The sequence below is a fragment of the Parus major genome, chromosome 26 (genome assembly GCF_001522545.3).
Source record: "Parus major isolate Abel chromosome 26, Parus_major1.1, whole genome shotgun sequence".
In the NCBI taxonomy this organism is placed as follows: domain Eukaryota; kingdom Metazoa; phylum Chordata; class Aves; order Passeriformes; family Paridae; genus Parus; species Parus major.
The window spans coordinates 5415717-5430126 of record NC_031795.1 but is presented as its reverse complement, the minus strand read 5'-3'; the positions used below and the strand labels follow the sequence as shown (position 1 = coordinate 5430126).

The 14410-nt window shown below is 51.1% G+C and overlaps 1 protein-coding gene across 2 annotated transcripts in view; it reads left to right on the top strand.

Annotated features, from left to right (window-relative positions):
* The window catches only part of PLXNA2 (plexin A2), a 146630-nt gene extending 132226 nt beyond the window's left edge, over positions 1–14404 (top strand). For both annotated transcript variants that reach the window (XM_015650707.1, XM_015650708.3), the window contains exons 23-32: positions 430–496; positions 1015–1161; positions 1526–1685; positions 1795–1898; positions 6309–6408; positions 8456–8646; positions 9794–9963; positions 11532–11744; positions 12062–12212; positions 13224–14404. In XM_015650707.1, the coding sequence (XP_015506193.1) occupies positions 430–496; positions 1015–1161; positions 1526–1685; positions 1795–1898; positions 6309–6408; positions 8456–8646; positions 9794–9963; positions 11532–11744; positions 12062–12212; positions 13224–13319 (1399 nt within the window). In that variant the 3' untranslated portion in view covers positions 13320–14404. The remainder of the gene's footprint in view (positions 1–429; positions 497–1014; positions 1162–1525; positions 1686–1794; positions 1899–6308; positions 6409–8455; positions 8647–9793; positions 9964–11531; positions 11745–12061; positions 12213–13223) is intronic.
* The last annotated feature ends 6 nt before the right edge of the window (positions 14405–14410 follow it).

Genomic DNA, 14410 nt, shown 5'->3' with positions numbered 1-14410 from the left:
ATCCCATCCCATCCCATCCCATCCCAGGAAAAGGGGCTGTGGAGCTTTAAGGAAGCCTCTGGGTCCTGCAGAGGCAGCGTTAAAAACTATCATTAGGAGCCATTGTATTTAAATTAGAGATAATCTCGGGCACAATGTGGAGAGGACACTGGGTGGGACTGGGGAGAAAGCTGCAATTTCGCTGCCATTGTCACTCGGCTGTCCCTGATTGCCAGGAACTGCTGCAAATCCCAGTGATTTACTGAGCCAGGCTGTAATTTGCACCACGTGCGAGGAGGAGCCGAGTGTCACCAGGCTGGCTGTCACCGGCCCCATGGGGCTGGCAGGGGCTGGCAGCTGGGTGCTGGTCTCCTCCTGCTGCCCCAGGAGCTGTGCCAGCCGCAGCTGGGGGGGCTCTGTGGGTGATGTGTGCCCTCCTGCCTCCCCCAGGACCGAGTCTGTGGCCGAGAAGATGCTGACGAACTGGTTTGCCTTCCTGCTCCACAGATTCCTGAAGGTAAGGAGAGCTGGAGCTGCTCTGCTCTCGCCCTCCAGCCACCCCCGGGCTGCACCTGGGGTAAAACTCTTCCATCGGGCTCCAAAAGATGGAGGAGCAAGGAGGGAGAGGTGGGAATTTGCTCTGGGGATGCTGCTGCTCCATGCTCACAGCCTCAGGTGTCCTGGAGTAATTCCCACCTAAAGGAGGTTCTGTTTCACCTCTTTGGGAAATTCTCACATCTCCATGCCTCGGCTTCCACGGTTTTAAACTGAATTTGTGGCTTTGGAAGCCCCGCAGAATTCACTCCAGGGGAGTGAACAGCGAGAGCTAGATCTCAAATTCCCATTTTTTCCAGCCACACAGATTCAGGAGGGATTTGCCCTGCCAAAGACAACCCAGCCATGGAGCAGTGGAGCTCTCGGGTTTGGCTGTGCTCTCCAGGAGCTGCTGGGGGCCACACGTGTGGATTGAGTCAGTGAGGGGAGGAATCCTGAGCTGGGAGCCCTGTGTGAGCTCTGGTTCCTCCTCTCGTGCAGGAATGTGCTGGAGAACCCCTGTTCATGCTCTACTGTGCCATCAAGCAGCAGATGGAGAAGGGCCCCATCGATGCCATCACGGGAGAGGCGCGGTACTCCCTGAGCGAGGACAAACTCATCCGGCAGCAGATCGAGTACAAGACCCTGGTGAGTGCCAAATCCTGCTGTCCCCCAGCTCTGCTGGAGCAGGGATCAGGAGGTGGGATCACCTGAGGTGAGAGCGTTGCTGGGCAGTCAGGACCTGTGGCACAGCCAGGAGTGTCCCTGGTGTGCAGGTTTGGGGACACGGGTGTGAGGGGAATGTTTTATCCCCCTGTGCTCGGGGCATTGCCCTCCTGCAGAGAGTGAAAATGGACAGCCAGGGCTCCTCTCTCAGCAATAAATGTATAAACATCATAGATGCAGTAGCAATGATGCATTTAGGGCTGCAGTGGGGTTTTTATGGGAAGAGGTTGCTGTGACATGTGGTTACACTTCTCCTTTAGAGCGTGGTGTGGCTCTTCTCTTGCAGATCCTAAACTGTGTGAACCCAGACAACGAGAACAGCCCCGAGATCCCCGTGAAGGTGCTGAACTGCGACACCATCACCCAAGTGAAGGAGAAGATCCTGGATGCCGTGTACAAAAACGTCCCCTATTCCCAAAGACCGAGAGCTGTGGACATGGATTTGGGTAGGAGCTGCCCTGCCCGCTGGGAGGGGATGATCAGAGGGGCTGGGGGCAGATTCCTGCTGGGGTTTGCACCTTGGCCCCGGTGACCGTGGCTCTCCCCTCTCCCCAGAGTGGCGGCAGGGCCGCATCGCCCGCGTGGTGCTGCAGGATGAGGACATCACCACCAAGATCGAGGGGGACTGGAAGCGCCTGAACACCCTGGTGCACTATCAGGTGAGGGAGCAGCCCCTCTGACAGCTCCCACAACAGCAGGAGCTTCATTCCCGAGTGTCTCCTCTGCCCAGACAGACAGGGAGGTCACGTCTGTGTGATAAACCAGAAGGGTTCCATGTGCTTTAGCATTAGGGGGGAAAGCAACCTTGACACGGAGCTCAGAGGAAGCAGCAGAGTTGAAAATTGGCTAAATGAAACCTGCCAGCCGTGGCAGAGAGGCAGAGGGAGCAGTGAGGGGCTGAGCTGATGCTGCTGGGGGTGAGGGGCCTGGGGAGGGGCTCAGGACTTTGTCTGGGGGTCTGGAACAGCCTGGAGCAGCAGGGGAGGCATAAAGTCCCAGGATAGTGGAGCCAGGCACTGAAGATGTGCCTGGGTGGGAAGACTTAAGAATTTCTTGCCATCCTCAGCTTCTGGATAGGGCAGAGTCTGTTGGAAAAGGCTCCTTACAGTGTGAAAGGTGGGAAGAGAGGGAGCTGAGGAAGGTTTGGATAGAGGGAATCAAAGCAAAGGGTGGGAGGAGAGGTAAGGAGGGGGCTGAGGAAGGTTTGGTTGCAGGGAATCAAAGGCTTTCCCTCGCAGCCTGTCTGCAGCGCAGGATAACTGCATTAATTGGGACCTGTAACCTACTCCTGTCCATCAGCACCTCCCCAGAAGTGTTTAGTATTTAATCTGGCATCTCTCCCTGTTTATCCAGCATCTCCAGTCCATCAGCCTGCCTCACGCTGGGGGACTTGAATGGGAGCCAGTATTGACAGGAGCCCTGCAATCAGGAGCGAGGCAGGAGAGTGCCATCAATATGCACAGTGCATGTTAAAAAGCACCTCCAGGGTCAACTTTTCCAAGCAGCCCCCAGGATTTAAACACAGATTACCGTAAAATGTCAGAGGAGTTGCACAGATTAATTCCATTGTTCCTAAAAATCTGTTTTACCTGACAGTTGCAAGGGATTAACCAACATGCAGGGAAGCAGCGAGACTTTATTATGCCTTGATCTTTAAAAGTCATCGTGAGGAAGTCACAAGTGAAAGCTGTGCTTGTCTGATGTGTGCTGGATGCTGGGGGAGGGAGCACTTTCCTTCCAGTGCCTGTGGGAAAACCTGAGCCAAAAGCTTCCCCTTAAAATAAACAAATTCCTCGCAGCACTCGAGATGCTGCAGCTCTCGCTGCCATTTGAATGTCAGGTTTGCTCTGGAAGAAAGGAGAAGTTGGCAGCCAAACATCCAGCCCAGGTAGTGACAGGAGCCTGCTTGCTCTGGCCCGAGCTCTGCTCAGCCCAACGGAGCTGTCTCAGTCATTAAAGAGAAGCCAAAATCTTTTCACTTGTCAAGGAGAGGCTTTTGCCAAAATCTAACAGCAATATGTCTATTTTTTATTATATATATTTTTTTTGCCATTCTTAGCAGTTTGGGGTTCTTTCTGTTGGAGTAAATGTTTTTCTTAGGTGTCAAAAATACAGATGCTTCAGGACTACACAGTGAAACAAGTACCTGGGTAAAGGTCCAGTTTAAGAGGGTGTAAAGTCAGTGGAGTTCCAAGTGCTGCTGTCTCACTGTTTAACAGGAGTGTGACACATGAACCAGCTGTGCCTCAAGCCATCAAAATAAATGTGGATTTCCAGAGGACTGGTGAAGGTGATTTCTAGATTCCTAGGACAGAAATGAAAGCTGCTTTGTAAAGCTCTGCCCATCTTTTATTCAGAGCTGTTCTGTCTTTATTCTGCTCTGAAGGCAGGGAGATCCCTGGCTTTGCAGACGGTGCTGGGAGATGCTCGGCCCAGGTTCCCACCCTGCAGCTCCAGGTGTGTCCCTTGGGAGGCTGCAGGAGGGGGCAGAACCCTCCTGGTCCTCAATTCCTGCTCCTGGTTCCTGGGATCCATCCTCCACAGCCCCATTCCTGCAGCTCCAGGGCTCCAATCCACCCTCCTGGTCCTCAATTCCNTCCTGGTCCTCAATTCCTGCTCCTGGTTCCTGGGATCCTGGTCCTCAATTCCTGCTCCTGGTTCCTGGGATCCTGGTCCTCAATTCCCTGCTCCTGGTTCCTGGGATCCATCCTCCACAGCCCCATTCCTGCATCTCCAGGGCTCCAATCCACCCTCCTGGTCCTCAATTCCTGCTCCTGGTTCCTGGGATCCTGGTCCTCAATTATCTGCTCCTGGTTCCTGGGATCCATCCCCCACAGCCCCATTCCTGCAGCTCCAGGGCTCTAATCCACCCTCCTCCTCCTCACTGTGCCCTGAGGGTTCTTATTTAACCCCAAGGGTTTCCCAGCTCCACACCTGGCTGCTGCATTTTGACAATGTTGCTTTTGTTTTCTGCATTAGAATCACAAAAATACAATAACTGATCAAATGCATTTTTCATGGGAAGCCTTCACATACAAAACCCAAATTGGAATTAAAGAGAAATATTCACCTTTCTAATAGTTTTGAAGCACTTCATGGAATTACAGAGAGAGCTGTGCACCTCCTGCTTATTTCTTCATTTATAAAAATAGATGTGTAGCTTAAATAAGTGTAATTCTTTGTTAAATTCTCTGGAGCTGTTATACATGGCAAGGAATTGTATTACATTTGTGTTGTATCCTTTTGGTTTCACGGCTATTAAACTCCATGGGAGAGTCTTACCCCGTGTGGTTTCACTCAGGAAAAAATGAAACACTGAATTTAATATCGAATGATTTACAGTGGCTCACGCAGGGTTAACTCAGAGGCAGCAGAGCATGAATACCTGTCAGCTCCTGCGAGTCTGGAGAGGCCAGAAGACCAGGAAACTGCTTTAAATGAAAAATTAGAAGGAGAAAGGGAAGGTTTGGGTGGAAAATGAGGTTTAGGAGGTGAGGTCGGTGTGGACGTGGAGCTGGAATCGTCATCGCGCCCTCGCTGCTCCACGCAGACACAACTCGGTGGCCTGAGCTTCCTTCTCCCCCTCCCAGGTTTCATTTTCCCTGTCTTTAAGGTGTTTTGTGCCCCGTGTTTGCAGCTTGAGGAATAATCAGAATATTTATAAAGCTGTAAAGCAGGCAGGCAGCTCGGAGCGGGTCCCGGGGGTGCCGTGAGGAGCGGCCGCGTGCTCCACCTGAGGCTGAGCTGACAGCAGCCATTCCACCCAAAATTTAGAGAGTGAGAGGCTCTTTTTTTTATGTGTGTGTGTGGAATTTTTAGTGCCTCTCTCCCAGCTCAGCACAGCCCTGGTGGAAATGGATCCGGCACGGGAGCAGCCTGAGCTCGGGTTTCTCCCTGGTGAAATGGAGCTGAAGTGGCAGCTAATAACAGCCTAAGAAAATAATATCAGCACTGATCACTTCTTCCACTGACTTAATAAATTGGATGAAGTGAGGCAGGAGCAGCAAAGGAAATAATGGAGGTGTTTGGAGTGTTTTGCTGAGAAAAATCTCACCTTTGTGCTGCAAAAACACACGTAACTATTATTTCCACGATCGCCAGCAATAATAATAACTCGGATTTCCATGGATCCTTTCATCTGGCTGGAGCCCAAAGCCTTGGAGGTGGCACAGGTTGTTGTGTGCAGCTCACCTTGGTGCTGCAGGTAGTACACAAACCCCTGGAGCTGCTGGGGGAGCAAAACACCTCCGTTCACAGGGTCAGTGCTGAGTCCATCACGAGACTCCTGGCAAATAATGCAGGATTTAGCCCCAAAAAGCAATTCCTGCAGCAGGAAGAGGCATTTATTTTGTGCTGAGCCTCTAAAAATTGTCTGCTGGGGCCTGGCAAGACGTGGTGGCTCTGTGTGCCCTCGCTGTGCTGCACCACAGGTCACAAGTTCAAAATTAAAAGCCACTCAGGCCCACTCCCTGGAAACCTGCAGATCCTTAATTAAGGGGAATAAGTTAGAAAACTTCCAGTGACTACCAGATTTATAGGGAGGATAAAATTAAACATGGCTACTAAAATCTGCTGTAACAAAACCTTGTTAGCGCTAATGTTCATTTATAGTTTGACTTCCCAGTGTTTAATTCCTTCTCTGGAGCAGTAAAGGGATAACAATTAAATACCCTGAAAGATGGCTTTATGACTTGGTCTGCTGTAAATCAAACTCTTAAAGTTCGTAAAAATTGCTAAAATAAAAAATGGTTTAATAGGAATGTTTTATGGCCCATAACGTTATTACAGCCCTTTTATTCCCTCTGCATTGTTACTTTAATTGGATCACAACAATTCTTGAGATTCTCATTTTTATTGGGTAAGGCATAATCTTAAATCAGAACGACCAAAAGCATCTTCACCACGTCTTTTGATTTATCCCTCGTTTCCTTCAGGCTCTCCCCAGCACAGGGCTCAGCCAGGCTGGGAATGTGTCCTGGACTCCCCTTCCCAGGATTTGCTGGATCAGCAGCCAGGGATCACAGAGTGGACAGGAATCCCCCTGACCTCGTCCTGCTTTGCCTCCCCAGGTGTCAGATCGCTCCGTGGTGGCTCTGGTTCCCAAGCAAACCTCCTCCTACAACATTCCTGCCTCTGCCAGCATCTCCAGGACTTCAATCAGCAGATATGGTAAGAAATGGGATGGCTCGTGGACAGACACTGCTGGGGGAAAAGCAGCAGCTTCCCCCAAAGAACCACCCAGAACAAATGTAAATCCAAAGAGAAAAACCTCCTTAGCTGCTGGTTTGGATTGCAAAGGCTTTTCCAGAACAGCAAAAGGACCAGGAAAGGTGAGAGGAGGGAGAAGGAAATGCCAAGAACAGGAGCAGCCTTTGGGAATTTGGGGCTTGGGAATGTTCCAGAGGCTCAGAGGGCACAGCTGGTGCAGGAGAGGATCTTTGAGCCCCTGGCCCTGAGCAGGGCTGCATCACAAATGAACCCCATTCCTCCCCAAGTGCAGGAGCCTGAGCTCTGAGCTAATGGGTCACAAATGGGGAAGGGCAATCTTAGCACTGAGTGCAGGGATGTGCACACCTGGGAATTCCTGATTTGCATAATAGAAGGGCTCAGCACATTCCAGAGGGTCCCTGAAGATGCTGCAGCCTGAGAAAATGAGCCTGCGAGGTGCCAGGTGCAGGCTTGGAACACTAAATCCACAATAATTGTAATAATAGACTTCCATAAAAGGCAGCAGTGGCAAAATCTCTCGAGTGCTGATCTTTCATTATCGTTCATTTCACAGAGTGTTTTACCAGCAAAAAGTCTCCTGACAAACCCATCTCCTCCTCTTGTTTATAGCTCCCAAAATAATGTTGGTTTTTAGCTCCAGTAAGTGTTCTGAGGAGCCAAAAACAGGGGAGTCTTGAGGTAAAAACCAGGAGAAAAGGCCATTTCTCCCTTCCAGGCCCACAGAAATCCAACACATCCCATAGCCCAGGTGATGGAAAAGCCAAGGCTGGGTCTCACAAGCTGAGCCCTCAGTGCTCATTGATCTCTGTCAGCTGGAAAAGCTTTTGCAAAGCACCAATATGAGCCATCATTGCTCATCTTAAGATTAATATTTCTAATTGTGCCGGCAGAATTTAAATTAGATACTTATTTACTTCCCCTGTTATATATCAGTACAGAGATATGTTTAAAAATAGAATTACTGCATGCTTCCTGAGCTGTCCCCCTGTCTGTCTCCTTAATTATATCAGTTGGAGCACTCATTTATCTAAGCCTTAATCAGGGATGAAAATCCAGCTACTTTGGTAATGACTTGAGTATTTCCCTCAGCTGATTTACGATCGATCCCCGCACTCCTGATGAGGAGGGTGAGCAGTGAATTGAAGGCTAAACTTGAGAAAATGCACGAGATTCCCAGAGAACAAAGAAATGTAGCAGGAATTAAAATCCAGCAAGGCCCGTTTGGGCTCCTCAGCCTCGTGTCTCGGCCTGGAGACGCTGGGGATCCAGAGAGGGAGATTTTTTGGGAAGTAAAATATATAAATAAACGTGCCACATCCCCCCATGGTTTCTGAGCAATTAAAGGAGAGTTGTCTGGTGCTCTTTGAGCTCCCTTTTCCCTGCAGGGACAGCAGGAGGCTGGAGCTCGGTTCAGGGATGGCTCAGGCTGCAGGAGACCTCAGGCCCTGCTGTTGATGCTCAGCCAAGTCCTCATTGCTCTCCTGAAGGCCTCAAGGATGAGCTCAGCAGCTTCTCCTGCCCTTGGTGCTGGTTCTGCTGGGCAGCTCCTCATTATTTACAAAATCCTGAAATCAGGGCTCTGCTTCTGCAGGAGTCTGTGCCCGGGGTTAGTGGGGCTGTGAGTGGGGGAGTGAGCTGTGACAGGGAGGATTTCTGTGTGGATCTGTATGAGGAGTTCACACCAGGAAAAGCTGGGAATGGGGCAGGAAAGGCCATATATGGGAGGGAAAACAAAGCTCAATTCAGAGTTTTTTTGTTGAATGGAGACCCACACAGATTTTTGGCAAATTTTGACTGCGCAGAACAAGAACACGAGCAAAGCACAAACACTGCGGTTTTCCAGTTCATTTCCCCACCAAAAAAAAACCCCCAAAAAAATCAACAAAACAACCCAGTGCCAACAATTTGGGCATTATCAGACATGGAGAGGGCACTGAGGGAGGTGCAGAAGGGTTTTGCTGTGAGCAGGCTCTCTCCCCTGGCTCAGACTCCACGTTCCGCTACACCGGGAGCCCCGACAGCCTCCGCTCCCGCGCGCCCATGATCACCCCCGACCTGGAGAGCGGCGTCAAGGTCTGGCACCTGGTCAAGAACCACGACCATGGAGACCAGAAGGAAGGAGACCGGGGCAGCAAGATGGTGTCTGAGATCTACCTGACCAGGCTCCTGGCTACAAAGGTAACTTGGGCTGAATTCATGGGGGGAGTGCACGGTGAGGCTCATCCAGCGGTTCTGTGCAGCCCCTGTGATGCTCAGCTCCAAGACTGGCTGGGTTTTCCTGGGATTTGGGATTTGGGTTTTGGGATTGGGAGAGTCCTGGAACAACAAAAGAAGCACAGCCCAGATTTCCTCATGCTCGAGGCAATATCTGCAATTCTCCTCTTTTGTTTTTCATGGTGTTAAAACACAAATTGGTGAATGCAGCAGTGCCTGGAAATATTTACCCATTTTCTCAAGCAGACACGGTTTTCCTGCCTTTCCCCACGTGCTCATCAGTGTGGATAACACAGCTGTGCTTTGGAAAGCAAAAAAAACTGTTTCAGGTTAGAAACAAAGAGTAAATGAGTGAGAGCTGCAGGCTGGAGCTTTCCCCTGGGATCCTCCAGCAGCGTTTGAAAAGACCCCGACCTTGGTTATTCCCATGGGATCTGTGGTGGCACTTTTTGGGGTTGGTAACATCTGGAGTCCCTTCCTGCCACTGCTGCTTGGCCAGGGGAGTGCCTGTCCCTCCCCTCACCCCCTGGATTGCTGCTCCTGTCACCAAAACTGCAGGAAAAACAGAAACTCTCCAACAACATCTTTTCAATATTAGAGAATTAGGTATTTATTCTGGCCACGATGTGCAACAGAAATTATTTCATCCACACGTGCCTGGGTTGTGCAGTGAAAATCATTCTATCACATATGGGATTTTTACCCCATTTTTCACATATTTATACATAAAACCTCCAAAGAAACTCACATTCACTGCTTCTAAATTACACAGTTCTCAGTATTTGATTTCCTATTGGCTATTGATCCTTTCAGTGCTAATTTGGCCCTCATGCTTTGGTTCTCCTATCAATCATTTCCCAGAGCAGGTGTCTCTGATCGCACCAGGGGGTGAAGTTTCTTAATGTTCATTTATCCCCTTTGCATCTTCTGGCTCCCAGAATCTCCTTTTTATTTTGAAGCCCATAAGGCCTCACCCAGAAATTCTCAAACCCTCAGTGAAACAGAGCCTTTTCAAGAGAAAACTTCAACTCCCCCCACCCTGATCAAAGCCCTGAATAAAAGGACATTAAGGAAACGTTGGGAGTTGTCTGATTTGCCGTCCTGCTGTCAGGGCACGCTGCAGAAGTTCGTGGATGACCTGTTTGAGACGCTGTTCAGCACGGTGCACCGCGGCAGCGCCCTGCCCCTCGCCATCAAGTACATGTTTGATTTCCTGGATGAACAGGCGGACAAGCACGGCATCCACGACACCGACGTCCGCCACACCTGGAAGAGCAACTGGTAACGGGAGCCAGCCCCCGGTGTTCTGGGGGGAACAAAAAAGATGTGGGGAATTGTTTTGGGAAGGGCTGGGAACAGCCAAGTGCTGAAGTGGGTGAGGGACACAAAGCTGTGCTGCCCACGGGGTGTGAGCCTGGGCTGGGCTGTGGTGTTCACAGGATCATAAAATCCCGAAATATTGAAGGGAAGAGAGGGATAGCCTGGCTATCTCAGAGTCCTCTGCCCAGGTTGGGAGCTGGACATTGCCCTCAGGGCTTTGGAAAGAGTGGGAAGCAAGGCTGCAGTGCCTGCCCTGTGCTGCCCAGCCCTGCTGTGCCACAAATGCCAGCACTGGCTGGCAGGGGAGAGCTCAGCCAGTGGCTGCACCTTTCCCAGCACTTTGGGAAGCACCTGGGGCATTTGGGCATCAGCAGGAGGTGGCACAGGGAGAAGGAGCCAGCTCTGCATGGCCCAGGCATGGGCTGCAGCCAGGCCCAGCCTCTCCAAACCCTGGGAGCTCTCACATCTCTGCCTCTGCTGCTATTTTAGGATTAAAACCTCCGTGGGTTGGAAATTTACCTCTGCAAGAAAGAGAAAAACGCACAACAAATTGTTGTTCCCTTAAAGACCTTGTATTTTCCCCTGAGTCCCTCGTGGTTTAAAAGGCCTGTAATCATCATGGCTGCAAAAGCTGGTTCCCTGCTAAGGCTGTGGGAAGCTCAAAACAATTCATTTAAAGCCTGAGAAGAGTGAGTTATTGGGATAAAAACTGTAGAATCAGAAGTAATTATGAGAAAAAAGAAAACAATGACCACCAGAGTTTGGTCTGGCAGAGCCACCCGGCCCCACCAGGCCTGGGCCTTCCTTCTCCCTATCTCAGCTGAGCTGCAGCATTTCCAGAAAGGGAATTTTGGTGACATGGATGGACATTTTGGTCCCTGGAGCGGGTCAAAGCAAGTGGAAGTTTGGAAGAGGGAGTTGGGGTGGCTGGGGCTGAGCTGCTCTCCTGCAGCACTGCAAGAGTTAAGGCTGCAGCCTTCATCGAGCTGGAGAGACAGAGAGAGCTGCGACTTGAAAGGTAATAGAAAGCAGCAGCTGCTTTTTTGATCCTGCTATACAGCCGAAGAAAAAAAGGAATAATAATTCCCCTTTGATTGCAAAGGCCCCAGGATCTGGGGACAAAGCCTGTGATTCCTGCTGCCGGCTGGCAGTGCCGGAGCGCGGCGTGGCCGGGCAGCGCTGATCAGCGCCGGGGTTGTCCCAGCTCAGCCCACACCACAGCCCTGCTCTATCCGCTCCTCCCAATGGGCTCCTCCTGCAGGTGCTCCCCCAGAACCCCCAGACTGCCCAGCCCTGCCCTCCTCCCCTGTTCCGTGTGGGATCCGAGCCCGAAGCGGCTGCCCAGCATGGCAGGATCCATCAGCAGCCATCTGGGCAGCACTGGGCTGACTGGCCTTGGCCCAGCTCCCTTCTAAATTCTTCTTATTCTTCCCACTGTTTGTGTTCTGCCTGGGAGCACCATCCACAGCAGGTGCCCTTTCCTTGCCTTTATCTTCTCATTTCATTTCGTTTCTTGCTTTCCCTCCCAGCCTCCCCCTCCGCTTCTGGGTGAACGTGATCAAAAACCCTCAGTTCGTGTTTGACATCCACAAGGGCAGCATCACGGATGCCTGCCTCTCCGTGGTGGCCCAGACCTTCATGGATTCCTGCTCCACCTCGGAGCACCGCCTGGGCAAGGACTCCCCCTCCAACAAGCTGCTGTACGCCAAGGACATCCCCAGCTACAAGAGCTGGGTGGAGAGGTGAGGGCAGCACGTGGGAGAGGGGGTGCAGGGTGCTCTGGTCCTGCCTGAAACCCCGTGGACCTCAGAACAAAGCACCCTGAGTGGAGGGGAAGCACAAGGACTATCAGTGATGCCGCAGGGTGGTTCTCAGCCCCGCCAAGCATCGCTGCTCTTGTTTTCAGCTCATTACAGCCCAGAATCCTGTTTTGCTGGATGTAAGCACAAAGCAAAATGATGTTCTTATCCCTGCAGAGCTCAGCTTAAATCCCAGGGGAAACAGAGACATTTGGAGCGTTCCTGTCTCTCATTTTTCCCCTGACTCCTGTTTCCTGCAGGTATTACGCAGACATCGCCAAGCTCCCGGCCATCAGCGACCAGGACATGAACGCCTACCTCGCCGAGCAGTCGCGCCTGCACGCCGTGGAGTTCAACATGCTGAGTGCACTCAACGAGATCTACTCCTACGTCAGCAAGTACAGCGAGGAGGTGGGTGTGGGCAGCAGTGTCCCCCAGGCCATGGTGTCCCCCAGAGTGATGGTGTCCCCTGGAGTGATGGTGTCCCCNATGGTGTCCCCCAGAGTGATGGTGTCCCCTGGAGTGATGGTGTCCCCTGGAGTGATGGTGTCCCCCAGGCCATGGTGTCCCCCAGGCCATGGTGTCCCCTGGCCCATGGTGTCCCCTGGGGCGATAGGGCCCCATGGCACGTCCGTGGGAGCGCAGATGTGGTGCTGGGTTGTGTTGGGATCCCTCTGCTGCCTCCCAGAGCTCCTCACCCTCCCTTCCCTGGATGCAGCCTGACCAGAGCTGGCTCCGCTCCTGCCCTGCTGTTCTCTTCAGGCACAGAGGGGTTTGGGTTTGGCCTCACTTGTAGCATCGTCCCCAGGAGGACTGAGAGCTAAAACATTGTGGGAGCACCTGGATACCTCAGCTCTGGCGTGCACCCAGTGCAGTGGAAAATATTCATGACCCATCAAATCTCCCCAGAAACCTCAGTGTCCTTTGGGAGCAGCATGGTCCAAATCCCTGTCGCGGTGGCACAGGCTCCCGTTTGCAAAGGCTTCCTGGCAGCCTGAGCTCCTTTAATGAATGCATCACTTGAAACCAAGTTCTCACCATCTGTTCCACCCCTTCATTTCGCTGCAAGAAGAACCGATTTTGTAATTATGTCCGTGAAACGGAAGGGTTTTGTCATTGAACTGCGTGTAGCCATTTGTGATACAACACCACGGCTATTTTCCCATTAGGGTTGAAAAATCTCATCACTTTCCTGCTAAACGAGACAAGAAATGTGGCACCAGAGTGGGTTTTGTTGGGTGGGTATCGAGGGGTCCAACAAACCAATGACAGCCAAGTTGCTTTGCTATTTATTGGGATTTCACACCTCCCCACTTGGAGTTGCTCATATCTCGCTGTCCACCCACCTCTCCCACCCCCTCTCTCACACCCATTTCTCTCTCTGATTCTTTTTTCTCCCCCTTTTCCTGTTTTGTGCCCCAGCTGATCGGAGCCCTGGAGCAGGATGAGCAGGCTCGGAGGCAGCGCTTGGCTTACAAAGTAGAGCAACTCATTGGGGCCATGTCCTTCGAGAGCTGAAGAAAGGTCAGGGACAGCAAAGGGCAGAGGATCGCACGGACTCTCGGGAATTTGGAGGGAGAACAAGCAAGGAAAGCACTGGACACACCCCCCAAGGCTCTTCTGGAGAGAGCAGAGCTTGGCCCAAGGACTGGCCATGGTCAAAAATCATAGAGGATCCAGTTTGAAGGGGCAGGAAGGGAAGAAGATGAATCATCTCAAAGTCCAAGCAAGGTGGATCATTTTTTCGAGCATACATGGAGAGAAGGAACCTGGAAAGTCTGGATGTCTCCACGACTGCTGCTTTGCATGAAAATTGTTTAATGTATATTAGAAAATAAAACTTTATTTAAAGGGTTTTTTTTTAAAAAAAATAAATAAAAAAGGAAGAAAAATTAAAAAAAAAAAAATAAATAGAGCAAAAACCACAGAGGCCATAGAGATAATCCTGGCAAGAAGGATCAGCTCTGAATCCTGTCCCCGAGAGCCTTCCGAGGACACGGCTCAGGCATTCTGCGAACGGACTCTCACGCCAATTGGAACGTCTGGAAAACCAAAATGTCTTCGCTTTGGGTTCTTTCAACAAATACGAGCACAACTTTGCACCACACCTTTTTACACAAGAGAAATAGCAGTTTTGCCCCAAAATAGTCCAGTGGCTGAGTAACTTAGAGGCACGAGGAGGAACTTTACTGGAATTGCAAAACCATCAGATCATCCAACCTGTCTTGAAGTCCAGCTTTACCCATGTATTTATATAGTGTCAATATATTTATATATCTTTTTAAATCCCATTTACTGTCCAATGAGGAAAGATCTGAATTTTGTTGCTTTTCCCTTTTACACCCTCATCCCACCTCACTGGCTGCCGGTGATCCAGCAGTGTCCAGCAGTGTCCATCATGGCTGTGGAGATCCAGCAGTGTCCAGCAGTGTCCATCATGGCTGTGGAGATCCAGCAGTGTCCAGCAGTGTCCATCATGGCCGTGGAGATCCAGCAGTGTCCATCATGGTTGTGGAGATCCAGCAATGTCCATCATGGCTGTGGAGATCCAGCAGTGATCCATCCAGTGTCCATCATGGCTGTGGAGATCCAGCAGTGTCCATCATGGC